Source organism: Saimiri boliviensis, chromosome 14 (genome assembly GCF_048565385.1).
Source record: "Saimiri boliviensis isolate mSaiBol1 chromosome 14, mSaiBol1.pri, whole genome shotgun sequence".
NCBI lineage: Eukaryota > Metazoa > Chordata > Mammalia > Primates > Cebidae > Saimiri > Saimiri boliviensis.
The window spans coordinates 40,698,848-40,725,851 of NC_133462.1; the positions used below are offsets into that span (position 1 = coordinate 40,698,848).

The 27,004-nt window shown below is 49.6% G+C and overlaps 1 protein-coding gene across 1 annotated transcript in view; it reads right to left on the minus strand.

The window, feature by feature from the left end:
* CATSPERD (cation channel sperm associated auxiliary subunit delta) overlaps nt 1-27,004 on the minus strand; it is a 54,751-nt gene that overhangs the window by 4,874 nt on the left and 22,873 nt on the right. Inside the window, exons 10-20 of the mRNA XM_074385740.1 lie at nt 26,709-26,804; nt 24,972-25,054; nt 20,710-20,886; nt 17,479-17,592; nt 13,219-13,308; nt 11,911-11,969; nt 9,219-9,297; nt 7,572-7,624; nt 5,816-5,890; nt 3,017-3,145; nt 2,309-2,486 (exon numbers count right to left, since the gene is read on the minus strand). Of these exons, the coding sequence (XP_074241841.1) occupies nt 2,309-2,486; nt 3,017-3,145; nt 5,816-5,890; nt 7,572-7,624; nt 9,219-9,297; nt 11,911-11,969; nt 13,219-13,308; nt 17,479-17,592; nt 20,710-20,886; nt 24,972-25,054; nt 26,709-26,804 (1,133 nt within the window). The remainder of the gene's footprint in view (nt 1-2,308; nt 2,487-3,016; nt 3,146-5,815; nt 5,891-7,571; nt 7,625-9,218; nt 9,298-11,910; nt 11,970-13,218; nt 13,309-17,478; nt 17,593-20,709; nt 20,887-24,971; nt 25,055-26,708; nt 26,805-27,004) is intronic.

A 27,004-nucleotide genomic window follows, 5' to 3' on the forward strand; every position in this document is an offset into this window, starting at 1 on the left:
GAGGCTGAGGCAGGAGAATTGCCTGAACCCAGGAGGCGGAGGTTGCGGTGAGCCGAGATCGCGCCATTGCACTCCAGCCTGGGTAACAAGAGCGAAACTCCGTCTCAAAAAAAAAAAAAAAAAAAAAGAAATACCAGCAGAGCCAAAAAATAAGTCAACAACAATCACATATATGTGTCTTTCTCTATCTTACTTTTTATTTTTGCAACAAGGACTAACTCTGTCAGTTAGGCCGGAGTGCAGTGGCTCTGTCACAGGTCACTGCAGCCTCTAACTCCCAGGCTCAGGTGATCCACCTCAGTCTCCTGAGGAGCTGGGACTACAGCTGTGTGCCACCACCCCCAGTTAATTGTTTAATTTTTCTTTTTCTTTCTTTTTTTTTTTTGAGACGGAGTCTCGGTCGCCCAGGCTGGAGTACAATGGCACAGTCTCGGCTCACTGCAACCTCCACCTCCTGAGTTCAAGCGATTTTCCTGCTTCAGCCTCCAGGGTAGCTGGAATTACAGGCACCCACCACCATACCCAGCTGATTTTTGTATTTTTAGTAGAGACGGGGTTTCAGCATGTTTGTCAGGCTGGTCTTGAACTCCTAACCTTGTGATCTGCCCACCCCAGCCTCCCAAAGTGCTGGGATTAGAGGCATAAGCCACTGCGCCTGGTCTAATTTTTTTGTTTTTGTTTTTTTGAAATGAGTTCTCCCTACGTTGCCCAGGCTTGCCTCAAACTCCTAGCCTCAAACACTCCTCCCTCCTCAGTCTCCCAAAGTGCTAGGATTACAGGCATGAGCCACCACGCCCAGACAACTTTCTCTTTTAAAAGATAGTCAAAGAGGTGATGGTTGGATAAGGCGGTCAGTGCACCAGCTGTCACAGGGTTGCAGTCTTTAAAACGGTTAATTGGGCTGGGTACGATGAGGAGAGCTTCAGGCTGAACACAGTGGCTCACACCTGTGATCCCAGCACTTTGGGAGGGGAGGCAGGCAGATCACTTGAGGTCAGGAGTTCAAGACCAGCCTGGCCAACATGGTGAAACCCCGTCTCTACTAAAAATACAAAAATTAGCTGGGCGTGGTGGCGCACAAGAGAATGGCTTGAACCTGGGAGGGGGAGGTTGCAGTGAGCAGAGATTGCACCAAGCCTGGGTGACAGAGTGAGACTCCATCTCAAAAAAAAAAATAAATAAATAAACAATAAGGCTGGGCACGGTGGCTCATGCCTGTAACCCCATCTCATTGGAAGGCCGAGGTGGGGGTTACCTGAGGTCAGGAATTCAAGACTAGCCTGGCCAACATGGTGAGACCCCGTCTCACCACAAAAAAAAAAAAAAAAAAAAAAAAAAAAAAAAAAAAAAATTAGCTGGCGTGGTGGCAGGTGCCTGTAGACCCCAGCTATTCAGGAGGCTGAGGCAGGAGAATCACTTGAACCCGGGCAGTGGAGGTTGCAGTGAGCAGAGGTCCCACCACTGTACTCCAGCCTGGGCGACAGAGCAAGACTGTGTCTGAAAAAAAAAAAAAAAAAGAAATACACACTGAGGTGGGGTGTGGTCACTCATACCTATTATCTAGCACTTTGGGGAGCCGAGGTGGGAGGATCGCTTAAGCCCAGGAGTTCAAAACCAGCTTTTGCAACATAGGGAAACCCTGTCAAAAAAAAAAAAAAAAAGATACAAAAATTAGCAGGGCATGGTGGCACACACCTGTAGTCCCAGGTAATTGGGAACCTGAGGTGGGGGGATCACTTGAGCCTTGAGGCTGCAGTGAGCTGAGATTGTGCCACTGCACTCTAGCCTGGGGGACAGAGCAAGACTCTGTCTAAAAAAAATAAAAACTGATGCACGCTGAGCAGGACAGCCTGGGAAACCCATCCACGCCTCAGCAGCAACCACTGGGATGGACCCAGACTTCTGTCGTCATCAGCCAAGCCCCTGAACACCTTGGTGCCTGCATTTCTCTCTGCGGCCCAGGCTGGAGTGTGGTGTTGAGATCTCAGCTCACTGCAACCTCCTCCTCCTGGGCTCAAGCAATTCTCCTGCCTCAGCCTCCCGAATAGCTGGGATTACAGTCGCTCACCACCATGCCAGGGTGAGAGATGGGGTTTCACCAAGTTGCCCAGGCTGATCTTGAACTCCTGAACTCAGGTGATCCACCCGCCTAGGCCTCCCAAAATGCTGGGGTGGCAGGTGTGAGCCGCCATGCCCGGCCCAGTCTTTCAGTCCATACTCAGTTCCATGGCCTCACCGTGTCCTCACGTGCGCGCCCACCCCCTGGTGGCATGCTGATTCTTCGGAAACGATCCTAGGGTCCTATTACCTCTCTGTTCCAGAGAAAGGGCGCCCCGAATTCCTTTATCATGGTGGTCCAGTTCTGTGGCTGGGAGGTGCACAGCGCCGACTGGGCCGTCAGGGAGTATCTGTAGGAGAACTGCCCATTCACCTCCAGCAACACATACTCGGCTTTGACAATCTCCTGGAAAGTGTCTTTTCGCCACCTACGACACACATACAGGGCAGAGCTGCGTGGGGAGCGGGGGCAACCCAGGAAGACCCAGGCCACAACCACCTGGATGGCTGCAAAACCACTCGTGGGGTGGGGAGGGGGCAGAGGGCAAACCAGAGAACCCCTGTCCCTTCCAGGTGAGGCTGCGGTGTGCAGGGCGGCTGGGAGACAGAGCTGAGTGGACAGGGAGATGAGCAGCAGCCAGCATTGAGCATGGATAACAGGGAGGAAACGAAAGTCCACTCAGGGCCTAGCGCGCTGGCGCATGCCTGTCATCCCAGCACTTTGGGAGGCTGAGGTGGGTGGATCCCCTGAGCTCAGGAGTTCAAGACCAGCCTGGACAGCAGAGTGAGATCCTGTCTCACAAAAAAAAAAAAGGTGTCCTGGGAAGAAGGCTAGGGCGGGAGCACGGTGGGAAAAAGTGACCACCATCATTTTGAGGGATCCAGGGGAACCTGGAGGGCCAGGAAGCATGAGGTCCTGCCACCGTCCCCACCCGGCATTAGCCCCCTGGGGTCTTACAGCTCCACCACGGGCTTCCATGGGGTGTCGTAGTAGACGAGGAGAGGACAGCCCAGTTGCTTGTAGGAGTAAGGCACGCGCAGGTCCTGGGAGGACGGCTGCCCCTGGAAGCTGGGGTCGTAGAATTCCCTTCAAGACACGAGGAAGCAGAGATGGGCAGTCTGTGAGTTCCTGCCCAGACCACCAACCCTTCACAGCCTGTTTCTTTTTTGCAAATGGGAATCATCCATGAGAGGTGGAGGTGGCAACTGAGGTGGGCCCAGATGATGCTGGAACCTCCCGTTTTGGTTAATTTTTTGGCTGGAGTGCAGTAATGCGATCACGACTCACTGAAGCCTGCACCTCCTGGGCCCAAGCAATCCTCCCACCTCAGCCTCCTGAGTAGCTGGGATTACAGGCACACGCCACCACACATGGTTCGTTTCTTAATTTTTTGTAGAGATATGGTCTCGCTGTGTTGCCCAGGCTGGTTCCAAACTCCTGGCCTCAAGTGCTTTTTTCACCTCAGCCTCCCAAAGTGCCAGGATTACGGGTGTAGGCAACCAAGCCCAGCCACATTTCTGCTCTGTAAATTAGATCAGTACAAAAGTAATCACGGTTTTTGCCATTTCTTTCTTTTTTTTTCTCTTGAGACGGAGTTTCACTCTTGTTGCCCAGGCTAGAGTGCAGTGGCACGATCTCGGCTCATTGCATCCTCTGCCTCCCAAGTTCAAGCAATTCTCCTGCCTCAGCCTCCCAAGTAGCTGGGATGACAGGCACCCGCCACCAAACCCGGCTTTTTTTGTGTGTTTTTAGTAGAGACAGGTTTCATCGTGTCGGCCAGGCTGGTCTTGAACTCCTGACCTCAGGTGATCCGCCAGCCTAGGCCTCCTAAAGTGCAGGGATTACAGGGGTGAGCCACTGCACCCATTACAATGGCAAAAACCATGATTACTCTTGCAGCAATTAATAAATCACCCAGTTTAAGGCATTTAATGAAAGCAGCTGGTATAGACTCAGATGACCTTCCCCTGTGTCCTCTGCAGGTTCCAGACTCACCGCCCCTTAGCTAGCCTGGAAACACCAGTTTAGGTCTCAGCTCTGAACCAGTAACTCAATCTTGACTTGCATTTGAGGGGTCAGGTCTTACAAAACACACAGAAGCGGGCACTTGCATGGCCAGGAGCTCCCCCATGCTGGGTGCAGTGAGACGCCTTACTATGGTTTGGATATTTGAGATGCAGTTTCTCTCTGGCCGCCCAAGCTGGAGTATAGTGGCGTGATCTCAGCTCACTGCAACTTCTGCCTCCTGGGTTCAAGCAATTCTCCTGACTCAGCCTCCTGAGTAGCTGGGATTACAGGCATGTGCCACCATGCCCGGCTAATTTTTTTGTATTTTTAGTAGAGGCAGGGTTTCTCCATGTTGGTCAGGCTGGTCTTGAACTCCTGACCTCAGGTGATCCACCCGCCTTGGCCTCCCAAAGGTGGGATTACAGGCATGAACCACTGCGCCCAGCTGGTTTGGATATTTGTTCCTTCCAAAGCTCCTGCTGAAAGTGGATTCCCAGTGTTGGAGGGGGGCCTAGTCGGAAGTGTTTAGGCCACAAGATCCAATCATCTATGAATGGCTTAGAGCCATCTTTGTGGTACTGAGTGGGTTTTCAGCCTCAGCTTCCATGAGAACTGGTTGTTTAAGAGCCTGGCACCTCCTCCCTATTCATCTCCACCTTTTTTTTTTTTTTTTTGTCTCTAGGTTGCCCAGGCTGGTCTCCAACTCCTGGCCTCAAGCAGTCCTCCTGCCTCAGCCTCCCATAATGTTGGGATTACAGATGTGAGCCACCACACCCGGCCTCTTCCCCACCCACCTCTCTTTTCTTCTTTTGTTTGAAACCGAGTCTCACTCTGTCACCCAGGCTGGAGTGCAGTGGCTCGATCTCCGCTCACTGCAATCCCCGCCTCCCAGTTTCAAGCGAGTCTCCTGCCTCAGCCTCCCGAGTAGCTGGGATTACAGGTGCCGACAACCATGCCGGCTAATTTTTGTATGTTTAGTAGAGACAGGGTTTCGCCATGTCGGCCAAGCTGGTCTTGAACTCCTGAGTTCAAGGGATCTGCCCGCCTAGGCCTCCCAAAGTGCTGGGATTAGAGGTGTGAGCCACTGCACCCGGCCGTGTCTCTTTTCTTTATAAATCACCTCGCCTCGGGTAGTCCCTTAAAGCAGCACAAATTGACTGAGGCCCAGATTCTCCTACCTGCGTGGGGACACGTGCCCACTGAGTGGGACAACATGTGGGACCAGCCAGCTGAGGTAAGAGGACTGCTGGAGCCCAGGAGGTTGAGGCTGCAGTCAGCTACGATGACACCATTGCACGCCAGCCTGGGCCGCGGGCCAGACCCCATCTCTTAAAAAAGAAAAGAAAAAGTCTGGACGCGGTGGCTCAGGCCTGTAGTCCCAGCACTTTGGGAAGCCAAGGTGGGCAGATTACCTGAGGTCAGGAGTTCAGGACCAGCCTGACCAACATGGAGAAACCACGTCTCTACTCAAAAAAAAAAAAAAAAAAAAAAACAAAACCCAAAATACAAAATTACCAGGCACGGTGGCACATGCCTGTAATCCCAGCTACTTGGGAGGCCGAGGCAAGAGAATTGCTAGAACCCAAGAGGCAGAGGTTGTGGTGAGCCGAGACTGCATCATTGCACTCCAGCCTGGGCAACAAGAGCAAAACGCCGTCTCAATCAACGAATCAATACTAATTTGCTCTTGGCTTTTGCAGGCCCACTGTCACCTTGGGTGTCAGGGGTTGTCGGGGCACGCTGCCTTACTTCTCGATGATGAAGCTGTAATTGTCTTGCAGGGCCGAAGCGTCCAGGATGCCCTTGGAACAGGCGGAAATTTTGCTGCAAGCGAAAAAGGACACTGAGCAATTTCCCGACCTCACAAGGAAGCAAACCACTAAGTATTGGACAGAAAGGGAGGGACCGGGCATGGCGGCTCAGGCCTGTAACCCCAGCACTTCGGGAGGCTGAGGCAGGTGGATCACCTGAGCTCAGGAGTTCGAGACCAACCTGGCCAACATGGGGAAACCCTGTCTCTACTAAAAATACAAAACGTAGCCGGGCGTGACATCTTCGCCTCTAATCCCAGCTACTTGGGAGGCTGAGGCAGGTGAAGTGCTTGAACCTGCAGTGGTTGCAGGGAGCCGAGATCGTGCTATTGCACTCCAGCCTGGGTGACAAAGCGAGACTCTATTTCAAAAACAAACAAATAAAAATAAAATAAGAGCCGGGCGCGGTGGCTAACGCCTGTAATCCCAGCACTTTGGGAGGCTGAGGCAGGTGGATGACAAGGTCAAGAGATTGAGACCATCCTGGTCAACATGGTGAAACCCCGTCTCTATTAAAAATACAAAAAATTAGCTGGGCATGGCGGCGCGTGCCTGTAATCCCAGCTACTCAGGTGGCTGAGGCAGGAGAATTGCCTGAACCCAGGAGGCGGAGGTTGCGGTGAGCCGAGATTGAGCCATTGCACTCCAGCCTGGGTAACAAGAGCGAAACTCCGTCTCAAAAAAAATAAAATAAAATAAATGGAAAAGTGAGGGCACACCTATGTGTCCAGTGCACGAGCAGCTGTCAAATGAGCAGACATGGAAAAATCCCGGGAAACGCCAGCTCTGGCAGGGGCGTGACAGGAAATGGCCCTGTACTTTGCCATTAGGGGTGTCACTTGTCTAGCTTGTTAAAAATGGTATTTAGGCTTGGTGTGGTGGCTCACACCTAATCCCAGCACTTTGGGAGGCTGAGGCCAGCAGATCGCTTGAGGTCAGGAGTTGGAGATCATCCTGACCAACATGGTGAAACCCCATCTCTACTAAAAATATCAAAACTAGCTGGGTGTGGTGGCGCACGCCTCTAATCCCAGCGACTCAGGAGGTTGAGGCAGGAGAATCACTTGAACCCAGGAGGCGGAGTTTGCAGTGAGCCGAGATCACGCCATGGTACCCCCAGCCTGAGCAAGATTCTGTCTCGAAAAAATAAAAAATGTGGATATCACCAAGAGGTGAAGGAGGAGAGACCAACATGCTGGAAACAAACTTAACCTATTAGTGGGAATCGTTTAACTTTTAATTGTGGCAACAATATATATAAAACAGAATACTCTAAAGTCATCTACCTCAGCAATTGTTACCATGTGGCTAATGGTGCCTATCAGCTCCCCTCTCCCCACTCCCCTCCAACATCAACACACTTTCTTTTTTTTCCTTTTCTTTTTTTTCTTTTTTTTCCGAGACAACAGTTGCGCTATGTCACACAGGCTAGAGTGCAGTAGCTCAATTTCAGCTCACTGCAGCCTCCACCTCCTGGGTTGAAGTGATCCTCCTGTCTCAGCCTTCCAAGTAGCTGAGATTGCAGGTGCCCGCCACCATGCCTGATTACTTTTTCTTTTTCAGTAGAGATGGGGTTTTGCCATGTTGGCCAGGCTGGTCTTGAACCCCTGTCCTGGAGTGATCTGCCCGCCTCAGCCTCCTAAAGTGCTGGGATCACAGGCGTGAGCTACTGTATGTGGCCTCAACACACTTACTTCTGGATGACGATCTTTTTATCCAGGTCACAGCCGATTGAAATCAGTGTTGACTGCAGAGGAGAGAGACACAGATTCAGATTCAAGTCAGTGAGGGACACCCAGACACAGTGAACTCCATACAGAAACACGCTCCCATGGAAAGCGCTTGGAAACCGTGTGGCCGACATCCTGGCTGGGTGCCCCTGAGGCCTGGGATGTGCTGTAACCGCAGCTGGCCCCTGGAAGTTCAGCTCTAAAAGCCTGGGGCATGGCTAAACTCCACGTGTTGCCTGACGAGCTTTTAGTGGCTTCATGGAGACCAGAACTAATTTTTTTTAATTAATTAATTTTTTTTTTGAGACGGAGTCTTGCTCTGTCACCCAGGCTGGAGTGCAATGGCACAATCTCTGCTCACTGCAACCTCCGCCCCGTGGGTTCAAGTGATTCTCCTGCCTCGACCTCCCTAGGAGCTGGGATTACAGTGCGTGACACCATGCCAAGCTAGTTTTTTTTTTTTTTTTTTTTTTTTTAGACGGAGTTTCGCTCTTGTTACCCAGGCTGGAGTGCAATGGCGCGATCTCGGCTCACCACAACCTCCGCCTCCCGGGTTCAGGCAATTCTCCTGCCTCAGCCTCCTGAGTAGCTGGGATTACAGGCACGCGCCACCATGCCCAACTAATTTTTTGTATTTTTAGTAGAGACGGGGTTTCACCGTGTCGACCAGGATGGTCTCGATCTGTTGACCTCGTGATCCACCCGCCTCGGCCTCCCAAAGTGCTGTGATTACAGGCTTGAGCCACCGCGCCCGGCCCCCAAGCTAGTTTTTGTATTTTTAGTAGAGACAGGGTTTCACCATGTTAGCCAGGCTGGTCTTGAAGTCCTGACCTCAGGTGATCCGCCTGTCTTGGCCTCCCATAGCGATGGGGTAACAGACATGAGCCACCACGCCTGGGCAGGTCTGTGGTTTTTAGACATTCACAGAGTAATGTGACCATCACCTCTGTCTAATTCCAGAACATTTTATTTCACTTTTTTTTTTTAATCCCCCAACCACCTCCCCCCCCAATTTTTTTGAGACATAGGCTCCCTCTGTCGCCCAGACTGGAGTTCGGTGGCATGATCTCGGCTCACTGCAACCTCCACCTCCCAAGTTCAAGCGATTCTCCTGCCTCAGTCTCCGAAGTAGCTGGGACTACAGGTGTGCACCACCACACCCAGCTATTTAATAAATTGTTTTTCTCTAGTAGAGATGGGGTTTCACCAAGTGGTCCAGGTTGGTCTCAAACTCCTGACCTCAGGCGTGAGCCACCGTGTCTGGCCAGTCTCTGCTGTTTGGGCATTGTGAAATATGCTGCTGTGAACATTCGTGGCCAAGCTCAACGGTGGACCATGTGTGGTCTTCCATTCTCTTGGAGCATCTAGAAGTACATTACCTGAGTTGCCCTGACACAGTTCTGGGGATACCCAACAAGAAACAAGCACATGCTTTCAGGATGGTGAGTATGAGGAGGCAGCCCTGGGGTATGATGATGGAGGAGGGGACAGTGACCCCAGCAATGGGGACAGGATCACCTCCATCTCCAGATCCTGAACAAGGGCTCGGACAGCCCCTAGGGCCAGCTTCTATAAGTCCTAACACAACACCAAATATGATTTGGGACCTACCAGGGGCTTGACATCGACACATGAAATTTCCTTGTTTGCTATGTCCACAGTTAAAGTAGATATGGTAGCTCTCTTTAAGCTGCAAGGCAATGGAACCTGTGTTATTAGAGAATGGCACCCCTGTAAACAGGCTGCATTTCATTCATCCTTCCATCTATCCATTCATCCATCCATCCATCCATCCATCCAACCATCCATCCATCCATCTCATCCATCTTTCGATCCATTCATTCCACCCACTCATCCATCTATCCACCCATCCATCTCCCTATCTGGATGGGTAGATCCATCTATCCACCCATCCATACTCATCCATCTACCGATTTATCCATCCATCCATTCACTCATCCATCTATCCATTTATCCATCATCCATCCATCCATCACCCACCCACCCATCCATCCTTCCCCCATCCATCTATCCACTCATCTGTCTACCCATTTATCCATCTGACATGGTTTGGTTCTGTGTCCCCACCCAAATCTCATGTCAAATTGTAATCCTCACGTGTTGGAGGAGGGACATGGTGGAAAGTGACTGGATTATGGGAGCAGTTTCCCCTGTGCTGTTCTTGTGATAGTGAGCGAATTCTCACAATAGCTGACAATTTAAAAGTGTGTGGGGCCAGCCTTGGTGACTCATGCCTGTAATCTCAGCACTTTGGGAGGTCGAGGTTGGTGGATCACCTGAGGTCAGGAGTTTGAGACCAGTCTGGCCAACATGATGAAACCCCGTCTCTACTAATAATACAAAAATTCGCCAGACATGGTGGCACATGCCTGTAATCTTAGCTACTTGGGAGGCTGAGGCATAAGAACTGACTGAAATTGGGAAGCAGAGGTTGCAGTGGGTGGAGATCACACCACTGCACTCTAGACTGGGTGACAAACTGGAACGGTGTCTCAAAAAAAAAGACGTATGGCAGGCCAGGCGTGGCGGCTCATGCCTGTAATCCAAGCACTTTGGAGGCTAAGGAGGGTGGATCACCTGAGGTCGGGAGTTCAAGACCAGCCTGACCAACATGGTGAAACCCCGTCTTAAAAAAAAAAAAAAAAATGTATGGCAATTTCTTTATCTGCCTGTCTCCTGCTGCCCTGAGAAGACATGCTTTTTTCCCCTTCACTTTCTGCCATAATTGTATGTTTCATAAGACCCCCAAGTCATGCTTCCTGTTAAGCCTGAGGAACTGTGAGTCAAAAACCCTCTTTTCTTTATAAATTATCCAATCTCATGTAGTTCTATATAGTAGTGTGAAAACAGACTATGACATCGTCCATCCATCCATCCATCCATCCATCCCTGAATACTGGCTGGGTGAGGTGGCTCACGCCTGTAATCGTAGCACTTTGAGATGCTGAGTTGGGCAGATCACTTGAGGTCAGGAGTTCAAGACCAGCGAGGCTAACATGGTGAAACCCTGTCTCTACTAAAAATACAAAAATTAGCTGGGCGTGGTATCATGTGCCTGGAATCCCAGCTCCACGGGAGGCTGAGGCAGGAGAATCGCTTGAACCCACGGGGCAGAGGTTGCAGTGAGCCGAGATCGTGCCATTGTACTCCAGCCTGGGCATCAGAGCAAGACCCTGTTAAAAAAATCCAAATACTAACTGAGAGCCTGTGGTCACAAATGGGGCTTTAACTTCCATCGAGTTTTCACTGCTTCTTGAGTCAGTTTTGTGAGGGGTTTTGTTTTGTTTTGTTTTGAGACAAAGTTTCACTCTTGTCACTCAGGCTGGAGGGCAATGGCATGATCGCGGCTCACTGCAACCTCAGCCTCCAGGCTCAAGCAATTCTCCTGCCTCAGCCTCTCGAGTAGTTGGGATTACAGGTGCCTGGCACCATGCCCAGCTAACTCTTTTGTATTTTTAGTAGAGAGGGGTTTCACCATCTTGGCCAGGCTGGTCTTGAACTCCTGACGTCAGGTGATCCACCCGCCTTGACGTCCCAGAGTGCTGGGATGACAGGTGTGAGCCACGGCGCCTGGCCTCCCTTCCTTCTTAAGGCGGAGTCATATTCTGCTGTGCGGATGGATCACACTGTGTTTCTCTTTTCATCTGCAGATGGACCCGTCGGTTGACTTTGCCTTTTGGCTGTTGTGAATGGCGCTGCTGTGAGCACAGGTGTGCAAATGCCTCCCTGAGTTCCTGCTTTCTATTCCTTTGGGATGGATGGCAGTGGGTTTGTTAGAGCAGATGGTAATGCTGTGTTGAAGTGTTTTGAGGGACCATTTGTAAAGCGTTGTTGTTGTTGTTGTTGTTGTTGTTATTGTTGTTGAGATGGAGTCTCACTGTGTCGCCCAGGCTGGAGTGCAGTGGCACAATCTGGGCTCAGTGCAACGTCCGCCTCCCAGGTTCAAGCCATTCTCATGCTTTGGCCTCCTGGGTAGCTGGGATTACAGGCACCTGCCACCACATCCAAGTCATTTTTGTATTTTTAGTAGAGATGGGGTTTCACCATGTTGGCCAGGCTGGTCTCAAACTCCTGGCCTCAGGTGATCCACCCACCTCGGCCTCCCAGAGTGCTGGGATTACAGGCATGAGCCACCTCACCTGGCTCTTATAAAATGTTTGAATCGTCTTGTTTCACTGTTCTGGAGCTGGGGGTCTGATCTCAGCCCTGCTTCTCTTTCCCTCCTGCTAAGGGAACCCCCGTACGCAGCCCGGTCCCTGCCTCTGTCCAGGAGACAGCATACCTGGAGGTGAAGCTGAGGTTGGTCCTGCCCCAGTGCTGCTGTTGTTTTAGGTGAATATCCTGTGGGGTCAAGAGAGAAAATCCCCAGTGCATCCGTGGAACACCATGGGCATCCCTCAACTCAGAACGGTGGGAGAGATGGAGTGTCAGAGGGGACATGGGGAGATGAACCTGGAAGCCACTTAGCCTGCTCTGTTCCTTCATTTTTTTAGATGGAGTCTTGCTCTGTCGCCCAGCTAGAGTGCAATGGCATGATCCTGGCTGACTACAACCTCCATTTCCCAGGTTCAAGCGATTCTCCTGCCTCATCCTCCTGATTAGCTGGGACTACAGGTAAGTGCTGTCATGCTCAGCTATTTCTGTATGTTTAAGTAGAGATTGGGTTTCACCGTGTTGCCTAGGCTGGTCTCCAACTCCTGACCTCAGCCGATCCGCCCACCTCAGCCTCCCAAAGTGCTGGGATTATAGGCATGAATCACCACAACCAGCCCAGCCCTGCTCCGTTCTAATCCCACCATCTGTGAAAGGCTTCTGGAAGCTCACAGAAACAACGGCCCCAGTATGACGGCTCCCATTCCCTTGCTCCCTGAGTTCTGGGGACCCACAGTGAGAAGTGACTGTTTTCCTCACTCACCTAGATGTGATGCCATAAGCCTAGTCAAAGGAGGTTGCTGTTACCGACTTGCACCTGGTCAGGCCCCTGACCTATGGAAACTGCCCCCACTGAATCCTTGTGCCTCAGTTTACTCAGCTAACTCAGATCTCCAGCCCTGCCCTGGGCTTGGTTAGGCTCCTCCCTGTCATGCCATCCAGGAATCTCCCATGTGACACTTACTGATTGATTGATTGAAATGGGTTCTCACTCTGTCGCCCAGGCTGGAGTGCAGTGGCATGATCTCAGGTCACTGCAACCTCTGCCTCCCGGGTACAAGCGATCCTCCTGCCTCAGCCTCCTGAGTAGCTGGGATTACAGGTGTGCACCACCACGCCTGACTAATTTTTGTATTTTTAGTAGAGACGGGGTTTCTCTATGTTGGTCAGACAGGTCACAAACTCTTCACCTCATGATCTGCCCACCCCGGCCTCCCAAAGTTCTGGGATTACAGGTGTGAGCCACTGTACTCGACCCGTGTGACACTTAAATGAGGTTAAGTGCATGGGTGACGTCTGCCTGACCATATTCCCACCACGGGACAGGGCTAGGGTCTGTGTCCCCTGGAAATTCCTCAGCTCTTTATGCTGGTAAGGGAAGGAGGAAGAGGGGGCCCTCAAGGGACACTTGGCCAGGTTTGGTGGGGACATAGCTCACCAGATTGTATTTGGTGTTCCCGTCTAACGTGTGACCGCTCTCATAGAAGTTAGCCTGGAACCCCAGGGAGTAGGGGTTGCTCACCATCACCTAGGGGTATGAAGAAGAGAAGCTGAGGCTGTACAGAGCCAGCAGGCAGACAGGGCGACAACCCCCCAGAGTGATGCCAGCACACCTTCAGATGAAAAACCAGAGCGGGTTGTGGTGGCTCATGCCTGTAATTCCAGCAATATGGGAGGCCAAGGCAGGTGGATCATTTGAGGTCAGGAGATCGAGACCAGCTTGGCAAACATGGTGAAACCCTGTCTCTACTAAAAATACAAAAATTAGCCAGGTATGGTGGAGGAACCTGTAATCCCACCTGCTTGGGAGGCTAAAGCAGGAGAATTGTGTGAACTCAGGAGGCAGAGGTTGCAGTGAAGAGGTTGCAGGGAGCTGAGACTGCAACACTGCATTCTAGTCTAGGTGATAGAACAAGATTCCCTTTCAAAACAAAAACAAAAGACTAGCCGGGCGTGGTGACTCACACCTGTAATCCCAGCACTTTGGGAGGCCGAGGCGGGCAGATCACCTGAAGTTGGGAGTTCAAGACCAGTCTGACCAACATGGAGAAACCCCATCTGTACTAAAAATACAAAATTAGCCAGGTGTGGTGGTGCATGCCTGAAATCCCAGCTACTCAGAGGCTGATAGGGGCAAAATGCTTGAACATGGGAGGTGCAGGTTGCAGTGAGCCAAGATCGCCCCATTGTACTCCAGCGTGAGGAACAAGAGCAAAACTCTGTCTCAAAAAAAAAAAAAAAAAAGTAAAAATTTAAAAAACAAACTTGCTCTGCAAATGTGGCTGCAGGTGCAATCCCTGATGTGTCCCCCCGCCGTGCTCTGCCCCAGAATCACCCACAGCCCCCAGCTGTGGCCTCAAAGCCCTGCAGTGCAGAGAGCATGGATCTGCAGAGCTGTGAGCCTGGGTCTGTCCTGCAGCAGGAGACACAGACGAGGGAGCCCTGGGTTTGAGCCAGAGGCAGCCTGGGGTGTCCCCCTGCAGGCCCTGGTCCCCTTGTATTTTGTGACATTCCCCCATATCCTCACAAAAGCCATCCCCATTTTCAGCATAATTACAGATACTCCTTGACTCATGACGGGCTCGTATTCCCATAAATCTATCATAAATGGGAAATATCAGCCAAGTACAGTGGCTTATGTCTATAATCCCAGCAGTTTGGGAGGCCAAGGTGGGAAGATTGCTTGAACCCAGGGGTTCAAGACTAGTCTGGGCAACACAGAGAGATCCTGTCTCTACAGAGAAAAAAATAAAGTTGAAATATACTAAGTTGAAAATGCATTTATTTATTTATTATTATTATTATTTTTGAGATGGAGCCTCACTCTGTCGCCCAGGCTGGAGTGCAGTGGTGCAATCTCGGCTTGCTGCAACCTCTACCTATCAGGTTCCAGTGATTCTCCTGCCTCATCCTCCTGAGTAGCTGGGATTACAGGCACGTGTGATCACACTGCCTAATTTTTGTATTTGTAGTAGACATGAGGTCTCACCATGTTGGCCAGGCTGGTCGTGAACTCCTGACCTCAGGTGGTCTGCCTGTCTCAGCCTCCTGAAGTGCTAGGATTACAGGCATGAGCCATCAAATCTGGCCTATTTATTTATTTTTATTGTTATTTTTGGAGGCGGAGTCTCGCTCTGTTGCCCAGGCTGCAGTACAGTGGTCCCATCTCAGCTCACTGCAATCTCTGCCTCCCAGGTTCAAGCGATTCTCCTGCCTCAACCTCCCGAGTAGCTGGAACCACAAGCACCCTACCACACCTAGCTAATTTTTGCTTTTTTAGTAGAGGCAGGGTTTCACCATGTTGCCTAGGCTGGTCTTGAGCTCCGGAGCTTAGGTATTCTGTCCACCTCAGCCTCCCAAAGTGCAGGGATTACACGTGTGAGCCACCACACCCGGCCCACAAATGCATGTGATACACCTACTACCAAGCATTGGAGGTTAGCCCAGCCGACTTTAGATCGAGAACAAACCGAGCAATACGGAAAGGAGAGCAAAACCCACTCACCCTTCCCCGACTTGGATCATGACTTCAACATTTCAGGGGTCCAGCCTTCCTGAATGTTTGTAGAAATAGATAATATATCTGGATAAACGTATCCATCTTTAAGTACACAATTCAATGGCATTTGGTAGATTCACATATTGTGCAACCATCGCCACCACCGATTTTTAAACTTTCTCCTCACCCCAAACAGAAACTCTGTCCTCATGAAGCAATAGTTTACCTACTCTTAAATTTTTATGTATGTATTTATTTATTTATTTTGAGACGGAGTCTTGCTCTGTTGCCCAGGCTAGGGTACAGTGGTGCGATCTCGGCTCACCACAACCTCCGCCTCCCAGGTTCTAAGCAATTCTCCTGCCTCAGCCTTCCGAGCTGGAATTACAGGCATGTGCCACTACACCCAGCTAATTTTTGTATTTTTAGTAGAGATGGGGTTTCACCGTGTAGGTGTGGCTGGTCTCGAACTCCTGACTTTGTGGTCCACCCACCTCAGCCTCCCAAAGTGCTGGGATTGCAGATGTAACCCACCACACCTGGCCTAAATTTTTTATTTTTTATGAGATAAGGTCCTGCTCACTATGTTGCCCAGGCTGGTCTCGAACTCCTGGGTTCAAGTGATCCTCCCATCTCAGCCTCCTGAAGTGCTGGAATTAAGGGCATGGGCCACTGCACCTGGCCCTCATGCCGTTTATTGAATATTATACTAACAGTGAAAAACAGAAAGATTATATTGGCACTGGAAGCACGGTTTCTATTGAATGATCGTTTTTGTGCCATTGCAAAGTCAAAAAATTGCGGAACCATCTGCACTTGCAACTAATGCTAGGCTTAGACACTTGGATTTTAGATCCAGAAACAAGCTCTTCCTGCTGGGTGGGGGAAGGCCGCAGGGGTCAGGGCTCTTACCTGCTAGCAAGAGAAGCCAGCTCAGACTGAGTTAAGAAAATGAGGCCGGGCACTGTGGCTTATACCTGTAATCCCAGCACTTTGGGAGACTGAGGTGGGCGGATCACCTGAAGTCCGGAGTTCAAGACCAGCCTGAACAACATGGTGAAACCCCGTCTTAATAAAAATACAAAAATTAGCCAGGCATGGTGGCATGCATCTGTAATCCTAGCTACTTGGGAGGCTGAGGCAGGAAAATCGCTTGAACCCAGGAGGCAAAGGTTGCAATGTGCTGAGATCGTGGCACTGTACACCAGCCTGGGTGACAGAGACTCTCTCTCAAAAAAAAAAAAAAAAAAAAAAAAAAAAAAAAAAAGAAAAGATAAGAAAGAGAATTTATGGGCAGCTCAGAAGGATGGAGGAGGCACAGAGGCAGCATGAGAGATGACAGGTGGCCGGCTGGACAGCCACAGCCTCATCACGCCCAAACATGCAGAGGCCCACCTGGGGCAAGACACAGAAATGGCCAGGCGTGGTGACTCACGTCTGTAATCCCAGTGCCTTACGAGGCTGAGGTGAGCGGATCATTTGAGACTAGGAGTTCAAGATCAACCTGGCCAATACGGCGAAACCCCATTTGCAGTAAAAATATAAAATTAGACCTGGTGTGGTGGCTCATGCTTGTAATCCCAGTACTTTGGGAGGCCGAGTTGGGTGGATCACGAGATCTGGAGTTCGAGACCAGCCTTTCCACTACGGTGAAACCCTGTTTCTACTAAAAAATACAAAAATCAGCTGGGCATGGTGGTACATGCCTGTAGTCCCAGCTACTCAGGCGGCTGAGGCAGGAGAATCACTTGAACCTAGGAGGTGAAGGTTGCAGTGAGCCAAGATCACGCCACTGCACTCCAGCCCGGTGACAGAGTGAGACTCTGTCTCAAAAAAAAAAAAAAAAAAAAAAAAAAAAAAAATATATATATATATATATATATATACACACACACACAAGATTATCGAAGTGTGGTTTCAGGTGCCTGTAATCCCAGCTACTTGGGAGGCTGAGGCAGAACTGCTTGAAGCTGGGAGGCAGAGGTTGCCGTGAGCTAAGTTCACACCTCTGGACTCCAGCCCGCTCTGTCTCAAAAAAAAAAAAAAAAAAAAAAACACATAGAGACAATTTCTATGCAGAATCGTGGTGAGTGAGCATCTCTCCTTGAGGGGGATGCCAGGGGATTTCCAAAATCTGGGCGTGGGCACCGGGCATGTGGCTGAGAATCCTAGGCAGCAAAAACATCCAGATGTACTTACCAGAGGAATCAGGGATGTGCCTGGCTGGGGTATCAACAAAGCCGTCAGTTTGAGGTGGCTGTTCATATCGATGTTATACATCCTGTGTACAAATTCTCCCATCAGAAACTCTATCTAGTTAGAAAAGCAAAGAAGAAAGAAAATCATGCTCCTGTTCCCAAAAGGAAAGGGCAAGGAGGTGGGAAGGTGGAAGGGAAGCTCTGGGTGCCGCAGCCTGAATCTCCACGTGTGCCGCTGTCTTCCCACTAGACTCTGTACTTGCTGAAGGGGCTGGAGATGGCATAATGCCAGCCCCTCCCTTCTCTCCAGAAGTATCCCCCAACCCTGACATTCACAGTAATTGCTTCTTTCTGTTCCTTTCTTTCTTTTTTTTTTTTTTTTTTTTGAGACACGGTTTTGCTTGGTCGCCCAGGCTGGAGTGCAGTGGATGTGATCACAGCTCACTGCAGCCTTGACCTCTTGGGCTCGAACGATCATCTCTCCTCAGCCTCTCGAGTAGCCGGGACTACAGACGTGCACCACTATTGCTGGCTAATTAAAAAAAATTTTTCTTTTTCTTTTCTTTTTTTTTTTTTTTGTAGAGACAAAGTCTTACTATGTTGCCAGGCTGGTCCCAAACTCCTAGGCACAAGTGATCCTCCTGTCTCAGCCTGCCAACGTGCTTGGTGTTACAGGTGTGAGCCACTGCGCCTGGCGTTTTTCTATTTATTTGGAGTAGAGCTGCCCTAGTATATATGTCAAGACCATAATTATTCCCCAGCACTGTTATGTCTTTTAAGCCACTTTCAATCTCCAGGTTTGTTGGCTGGGTTGAGCTCTCACACCTGTAATCCTGACGTGAGAAGATCACTTAAGTTCAGAGGTTTGAGACCAACCTGGACAGCACAGGGAGACTCCTGTCTCTACAAAAGCTAATTTTATATATATATATATATATATATATATATATATTTTTTTTTTTTTCTTTTTCTTTTTTAAAGACGAGGTTTCACCACGTTAGTCAGGCTGATCTTGAACTCCTGACCTCAGGTGATCCACCCGCCTTGGCCTCCAAAGTGCTTGGTTTACAGGCGTGAGCCACCACACCCAGCCAAAAACTAATTTTTTGTTGTTGTTTTTTTATTCTACCCAGGTTGGAGTGCAGTGGCATGATCTCAGCTCTACTACAAACTTCGCCTCCCAGGTTCAAGCCATTCTTCTGCCTCAGCCTCCCGAGTAGCTGGCACATGTGACCACGCTCAGCTAATTTTTGTATTTTTTTTTTTTTTTTTGAGACGGAGTTTCGCTCTTGTTACCCAGGCTGGAGTGCAATGGCGCGATCTCGGCTCACCGCAACCTCCGCCTCCTGGGCTCAGGCAATTCTCCTGCCTCAGCCTCCTAAGTAGCTGGGATTACAGGCACACGCCACCATGCCCAGCTAATTTTTTGCACCTTTAGTAGAGACGGGGTTTCACCATGTTGACCAGGATGGTCTCGATCTCTCGACCTCGTGATCCACCCGCCTCGGCCTCCCAAAGTGCTGGGATTACAGGCTTGAGCCACCGCGCCCGGTCCTAATTTTTGTATTTTTAGTAGAGACAGGGTTTCACCATGTTGGCCAGCCTGGTCTCGAACTCCCGACCTCAGGTGATACACCCACATCAGTCTCCCAAAGTGCTGGGATTGGGATCACAGCTATGAACCACCGTGCCTGGCCAAAAACTAAAATTTATAAAAGACACAATCGGGCCGGGCGCGGTGGCTCAAGCCTGTAATCCCAGCACTTTGGGAGGCCGAGGCGGGTGGATCACGAGGTCGAGAGATCGAGACCATCCTGGTCAACATGGTGAAACCCCGTCTCTACTAAAAATACAAAAAATTAGCTGGGCATGGTGGCGCGTGCCTATAATCCCAGCTACTCAGGAGGCTGAGGCAGGAGAATTGCCTGAACCCAGGAGGCGGAGGTTGCGGTGAGCCGAGATCGCGCCATTGCACTCCAGCCTGGGTAACAAGAGCGAAACTCCGTCTCAAAAAAAAAAAAAAAAAAAAAAAAAAAAAAAAAGACACAATCTATAAGTTTCTCCTCTATCCCTTCTCCTTTCTTTTGTATTATTATTATTATTATTATTATTATTATTATTACTATTTTGAAATGGAGTCTCACTCTTGTTGCCCAGGCTGGAGTGCAGTGGCATGATCTGGGCTCACGGCAACTTCCGCCTCCCAGGTTCAAGTGATTCTCCTGCCTCAGCCTCCTGAGTAGCTGGGATTACAGGTGCGTGCCACCACACCTGACTAATTTTTGCATTTTTGGTAGAGATGGGGTTTCTCCATGTTGGTCAGGCTGGTCTCAAACTCCTGACCTCGTGATCCACCTGTCTTGGCCTCCCAATGTGCCGGGATTACAGGTGTGAGCCACCACGCCCGGCCCTTTTTTTTCTTTTTTGAGGAAGTCTTGCCCTGTCACCCAGACTGGAGTGCAGTGGCATGCTCTCGGCTCATTGCAACCTCCGCCTCCCAGGTTAATGCGATTGTCCCACCTCAGCACTCTGAATAGGTGGAATTATAGGCACCCGCCACCACACCTGGCTGATTTTCATATTTTTAGTAGAGATGGGCTTTCACCATGTTGGCCAGGCTGGTCTGGAACTCCTGACCTCAAGTGATCTGCCTGCCTCAGCCTCTCAAAGTGCTAGGATTACAGGCGTGAGCCATCACAGTGTGCCTGGCCAATACCCAGCACTTTAAAAAAAATTTTGTTTAGGAGATGAAGTCTCACACTGTTGCCCACGCGGGAATACAATAGTGCAATCTCAGCTCACTGCAACCTCTGCTTCCCAGGTTCAAGCGATTCTCCTGCCTCAGCCTCCCGAGTAGCTGGGATTACAGGCACTGCCACCACGCGCGGCTAATTTTTGTAATTTTTTTTAGTAGAGACGGAGTTTCGCCAACTTGGCCAGGCTGATCTTGAACCCCTGACCTCAGGTGATCTGCCCACCTCGGCCTCCCAAAATGCTGGGATTGCAGGTATGAACCACCATACCCGGCTGCCCAGCATTTAAAAAACAAAAATTTTATGTTAGAAATGGTCTGTGTTGCCAGGCTGGTCTTGAACTCCTGGCCTCAAGCAACCCTCCACCTCAGCCTCCTGAGCAACTGGGGCTACAAGCATGTACCACCATGCCCAGCTTGAATTTGTCTTTTTAAAAAAGAGTGCATTGAATATTGATGTAAACAGTTAGGATCACATACATTGCACTTCCCAATGTGGAATTCAGGATCCATGAGAAGTGCCTGGATATTCACAAGGCACTTCTGGAAATCAAAAGCTGGAAAAGCTGCGTCCCGCAGCGGGGTCAGTATTTCCACCATCCCTGGGCTCCTGAACATGAGGGCCGCCTCCTCCGACCAGATGGGTTGGTCTGCAAACTAAGAAGAAAGTGATTCCTGAGATCTAGTCATTCTAATTGTTTTTTTTTTTTTTTTTGAGATATAAATTTTATTTCATGAAGCAGATTTAAAGAAGGTAGAGGGAAGAAAGAAAATAAAGAGAGAACGAGAAAGGGCCAGATGCGGTGGCTCACACCTGTAATCTCAATTCCTTGGGAGGCCGAGGTGGGTGGATCATGAGGTCAGGAGTTTAAGACCAGCCCGGCCAACACGAAGAAACCCCGTTTCTACTGAAAATACAAAAATTAGCCAGATATGCTGGTGGACACCTGTAATCCCAGCTACTCTGTAGTCTAAGGCAGGATAATCACTTGAACCTGGGAGGCAGAAGTTGCAGTGAGCCAAGACCGAGACACACTGCACTCCAGCCTGGGTGACAGAGGGAGACTCCATCTCAAAAAAAAAAAAAAAAAGAGAGAGAGAAAGGAAGGAAGAAAGAAAAGGAAGGAGAGAGGGCTGGGGGAGGGATTTGGAAACACAGTCATATGAAACTTGTGATCTAACTGCTCTTCAGCATCATTCATCCTTTAGTAATTACTATCTTTTTCTTTTGTTGGGATGGAGTCTCACTCTGTCGCCCAGGCTGGAGTGCAGCGGCACGTCTCGGCTCACTGCAACCCCTACTTCTCAGGGTTAAGCCATTCTCCTGTCTCACAAGTAGCTGGGATTACAGGCACATACCACCATGCCCAGGTAATCGGCATATTTTTAGTAGAGACAGGGTCTCACTATGTTGCCCACGCTGGTCATGACTCCTGGAACCAAAGTGCTGGAATTGTAAGAAGGAGCCACTGTTCCTGGCCAAAATAATTATTTTATTTTAAATTTTTTGTTAGTTTATTATTTTAAAACACAGAGTTTCATACTTGTGATCTAACTAGTCTTCAGCTTTATTCATCCTTTGGTAATTATTATTTTTTTCTTTTTTTTGAGATGAAGTCTCACTCACCAGGCTGGAGTACAGTGGTGCAATCATAGCTCACTGATACTTCAACCTCCTGGGCTCAAGTGATCCTCCTGCCTCAGCCTCCCAAGTAGGCGGGGACTACAGGTATGCACCACCACACCCAGCTAATTTTTTTTTTTCTTTTAGACAGAATCTTGCTCTGACACCCAAGCTGGAGTGCAGTGGCACGATCTTGGCTCACTGCAACCTTCCCCTCCCGGGTTCCAGTGATTCTCCTGCCTCAGCCTCCCAAGTAGCTGGAATTACAGGTGCCTACCACCACGCCCAGCTAATTTTTGTATTTTTAGTAGAGACGGGGTTTCACCATGTTGGCCAGGCTGGTCTCAAACTCCTGACCTCAGGTGATCTGCCCGCCTTGGCCTCCCAAAGTGCTGGGATTATAGGTGTGAGCCACTGTGCCTGGCCAAAATTTTAATTTTTTTTAAAATAGAGATGTGGTTTCCCTATGTCACCCAGTGTGGTCTTGAACTCCTGGCCTCAAATAATCCTCCTGCCTTGGCCTCCCAGAGCTCTGGGATCACAGGCGGGAGCCACTGCACATAGCCTAATTCTTTTTTTTTTTTTGAGACGGAGTCTTGCTCTGTAAGCCAGGCTGGAGTGCAGTGGTGCTATCTTGGCTCACTGCAACCTCCCTCTCTCGAGTTCAAGTGATTCTCTTGCCTCAGCCTCCCGAGTAGCTGGAATTACAGGTGCCCACCACCAGGCCCAGCTAATTTTTGTATTTTTAGTAGAGACAGGGTTTCACCATGTTGGCCAGGCTGGTCTTGAACTCCCGACCTCGTGATCTGCCCGCCTCAGCCTCCCAAAGTGCTGGGATTAGAGGATTGAGCCACCACCACGGGTGCCTAATTCTTATTCACAGATCATGGGTGGGAGCTATGGAACTTCTCCCCAGAATAGATGCTGGCCCCATCAGAACGTCAGGGTTAAGTCCTAAGAGATGGTTCCTCTGTTTGTGCTCCACACCCAAATAATCCATCTTAATCCACTGTCAGGCAACTTCCAGGAATTCTAGTGGCTGCAGTCTAGCTGTGAAAACACTGAAGTGGAAGTCAGTAGACCCCAGGGACTCTTTTGGCTCAGCCACTAACAACTTGATGTGGCCTTGGGAAAAAAAGGAAGCTGGAGAGATGATGCCTGTAATCCCAGCACTTTGGGAGGTCGAAGTGGGAGGACTGCTTGAGCCCAGGAGTTCAAGAGCAGCCTGGGCAACACAGCAAGACCCTGTCTCTACAAAAAAATTCAAAAAAATTATCCAAGCATAGTGATGTCCCCCTATAGTCCCAGCTACTTGGGAGGCTGAAGTGGGAGGATCATCTGAGACCCGAAGGTCAAGACTGCAGTGAGCCAAAATCACGCCACTGCACTCAAGCCTGGGGTTCAAAGTGAGACACTGTCTCAAAAAAGAAAAAAAGAAAAGCTGGAGCTTTTGTTTTCTCATTTGTAAATGGTGGATGATATTATCTCCTTCACGGAGTTACTGTGAGAATGGAAATACAATTAATTTTTTTCATCTTCTCTTGGAAATACAATTAGATAGACATAGTGGCCAGACGCAGTGGCTCACACCTGTAATCCCAACACTTTGGGAGGCTGAAGTGGGTGGATCACTTGAGGTCAGGAGTTCAAGAACAGTCTGGCCAACATGGTGAAACCCATTAGCCTAGCATGGTAGCACGCACTTATAATCTCAGCTACTCAGGAAGCTGAGGCAGGAGAATCACTTGAACCCAGGAGGTGGAGGTTGCAGGGAGCCTAGATCATCCCACGGCACTCCAGCGAGACTCCAGCTCACACACACACACACACAAAAGCCAGATGTGGTGGCTCACGCCTGTAATCCCAGCACTTTGGGAGGCTGAGGTGGGTGGATCACCTGAGGTCAGGAGTTCAAGACAAGCCTAGCCAATAGGGAGAAACCCCATCTCTACTAAAAATACAAAATTAGCCAAGTGTGGCGGCACATGCCTGTAACCCCAGCTACTCGGCAGGTCCTGAGGCAGGAGAATCGCTTGAACCTGGGAGGCGGAGGTTGCAGTGAGTCGCACCATTGCATTCCAGCCTGGGCAACAAGAATGGAGCTCTGCCTCAATAATATAATAATAATAATAATAATTAGGCATTGTGCACAAGATAATATCAGATGATACTTGCACCACGACTTAGTACCACTCTGAGCCCGGACAGATGACGTAGATCTCTCCACCTTGGTTTTTCCGCCTGTCAAATGGGAACCACATGAAGATCTACTCCTAAGATGACACTCAAGGCTAAATAATGTAACCCATGAAGGTGCCTGGACCAGCACCTCCTGCATTTGAAATACTCTTCCCTTTTAGCTGTTGTTACTGTTACTATTTTACTAACTGGTGGGATTTCTAGCCTGCAAAAAAAAAAAAAAAAAAAAAGGATCAGAAGTTTGTGAACAAGACAATTATTCTTTTTTTTTAATTTCTTTTTCTTTTCTTTTTTTAGTGTAGCGCTGAAGGTAGAGAGTCATTCCTTATCAACTTCTTTTTTTTTTTTGGAGACGGAGTTTCGCTCTTGTTGCCCAGGCTGGAGTGTAATGGCACGATCTCGGCTCACTGCAACCTCCGCCTCCTGGGTTCAGGCAATTCTCCTGCCTCAGCCTCCTGAGTAGCTGGGATTACAGGCACGCGCCACCATGCCCAGCTAATTTTTTGTATATTTAGTAGAGACGGGGTTTCACCATGTTGACCAGGATGGTCTCGATCTCTTGACCTCGTGATCCACCCGCCTCAGCCTCCCAAAGTGCTGGGATTACAGGCTTGAGCCACCGCGCCCGGCCCTCCTTATCAACTTCTAACCCCACTTTTTCTTTTCTTTTTTTTCTTTTTGAGACAGTCTCACTCTGCCTCCCTGCTCAAGTGATTCTCCTGCTTAGTCTCCCAATTAACTGGGATTACAGGTGCCCACCACTACGCCGGGCTAATTTTTGTGTTTTTAACAGAGGCGGGGTTTCACCATGTTGTCCAGGCTTGTCTGGAACGCCTGACCTCAGGTGATCCACCCACCTCGGCCTCCCAAGGCATGAGCCACTGTCCCCAGCCCATAACCCCAGTTCCTTTTCACCTACTTTGATTACGGAACTTGGCACGACATCCAGATTCCCATAATACAAATTGTCCTCCCGAGTTATAACTGCCAGTTCGTTTTCATCTAAGAAAAACAGAACAAGACAAGACAGAAATTGAAATGCTGGTCATTTCCGTGCACAAAAAGTAAGCATGGCCAGGTGCGGTGGCTCATGCTTGTAATTCCAGCACTTTGAGAGGCTGAGGCGGGCAGATCACTTGAAGCCAGGAGTTCGAGACCAGTCTGGCCAACATGGTGAATCCCCCTCTGTACTAAAAATACAAAAATGAGTCGGGTGGGGTGGCGCAACCCTGTAGTTCCAGCCACTCAGAAGGCTGAGGCAGGAGAATCTCTTAACCTGGGAGGCAGAGGTTGCAGTGAGGAGAGGTCATGCCATTGCACTCCAACCTGGGCAATAAGATTGGAAATCCAACTAAAAAAAAAAATTTTGACTGCTATTTTCTGGTTATAATCATAAAGTTCATGTAGAAAAGCCAAGCAATATGAAAAAATATAAAGTTTTTAAAAATTACTCCAAATTATATCAGCAAACCTTTCTTCTTTTTTTCTTTTGAGACAGACAAGGTCTTGCTCTGTTGCCCAGGCTGGTGTGCAGTGGCACAATCACAGATGATGGTAGCCTCGACCTCCCAGACTCACCCTATGCTCCTGCCTCCCGAGGAGCTGGGACTATAGGTGCACACCCCTGCACCCAGCTAATTTTTTTAAATGGTTTTTGTAGAGGCGAGGTCCAACTATGTTGCCCAGGCTGGTCTCGAACTCCTGGCCTCAAGTGATCCTCCCACCTCAGCCTCCTCAGTAGCTGGGAGTACAGGTGTGTTCCACCGTGCCCAGCTACTTTTTTGTATTTTTTGTAGAGATGGGATCTCACTATGATCCCCAGGCTGGTCTTGAACTTCTGTGCTCAAGCAATCCTCCTGCCTCAGCCTCCCAAAGTGCTGGGATTACAGGCGTGAGCCACTGTGCCTGGCCAAAATTTTTTTTAAGGGGAAATTTACACACAGAGACAGACGTGCATAGAAGGACGCTGCTCATCTATGTCAAGGGATGCCTGAGCCAGGAGAGAGGCTGGGGACAGATTCTTCCCCGGAGCCTCCAGAGGGAGCCCAGACTGAAGATACCAGACTTTACTCTTCCGGCCTCCCAACTGTGTGACATGCATGCATTCATTCATTCATTGTCTCACTCTGTCACCCAGGCTGCAGTGCAGTGGCGTCATTGCAGCCTCATCTTCCCTGGCTCAAGCAGTCCTCCCACCTCAGCCTTCAGAGTAGCTTGGGACATAGGCACATGCAAGCATGCCTGGCTAATGTTTTTTTTTTTTTTTTTTTTTTTTTTTTTCTGAGATGGAGTCTTGCTCTGTCCCCCAGTCTGGAGTATAGTGGCCCGATCTCAGATCACTGCAATCTCTACCTTCTGGGTTCAAGAAATTCTCCTGCCTCAGCCTCCTGAGTAGCTAGATTACAAACACCCGCCACCATGCCTGGTTAATTTTTGTATTTTTAGCAGAGACGGGGTTTCACCATGTTGGCCAGACTGGTCTCGAACTCCTGACCTCAGGAGATCCACCCGCCTCTGCCTCCCAAAGTGCTGGGATTACAGGTGTGAGCCACTGTGCCCAGTCAATTTCATGTTTCGGCTGGGCTGGGTCTGGCAGTTGTACAGTTAATAATCCAGGTCTAAATATTTCTAGGCTACCGGTGGGTCGGGCACGCACTGACAGCAATGTTGTGGATGGTGACATTGGCTTCGAACATGGAAGAAAACAAGATCTGGTCTCCTTGTTTCACCCGGACAGTGTCGACGAGCTGACCTAGGAGATAACAGGACAGGTACATGAGACCCTGTGTACATCCTGGGAAAGGGGATGCCAATTTCTGGGACCCCAGACCCCCTGCCACCACCCAGCCCACCTGGCTAGTGGCTCTTTCGTGTTCTTTACAGCTTTTGAGAGGTTCGCTATTCAAAGGAGAATGAATCAATGCAGCCCTGGTGCACAGTTTTGTTAAATAT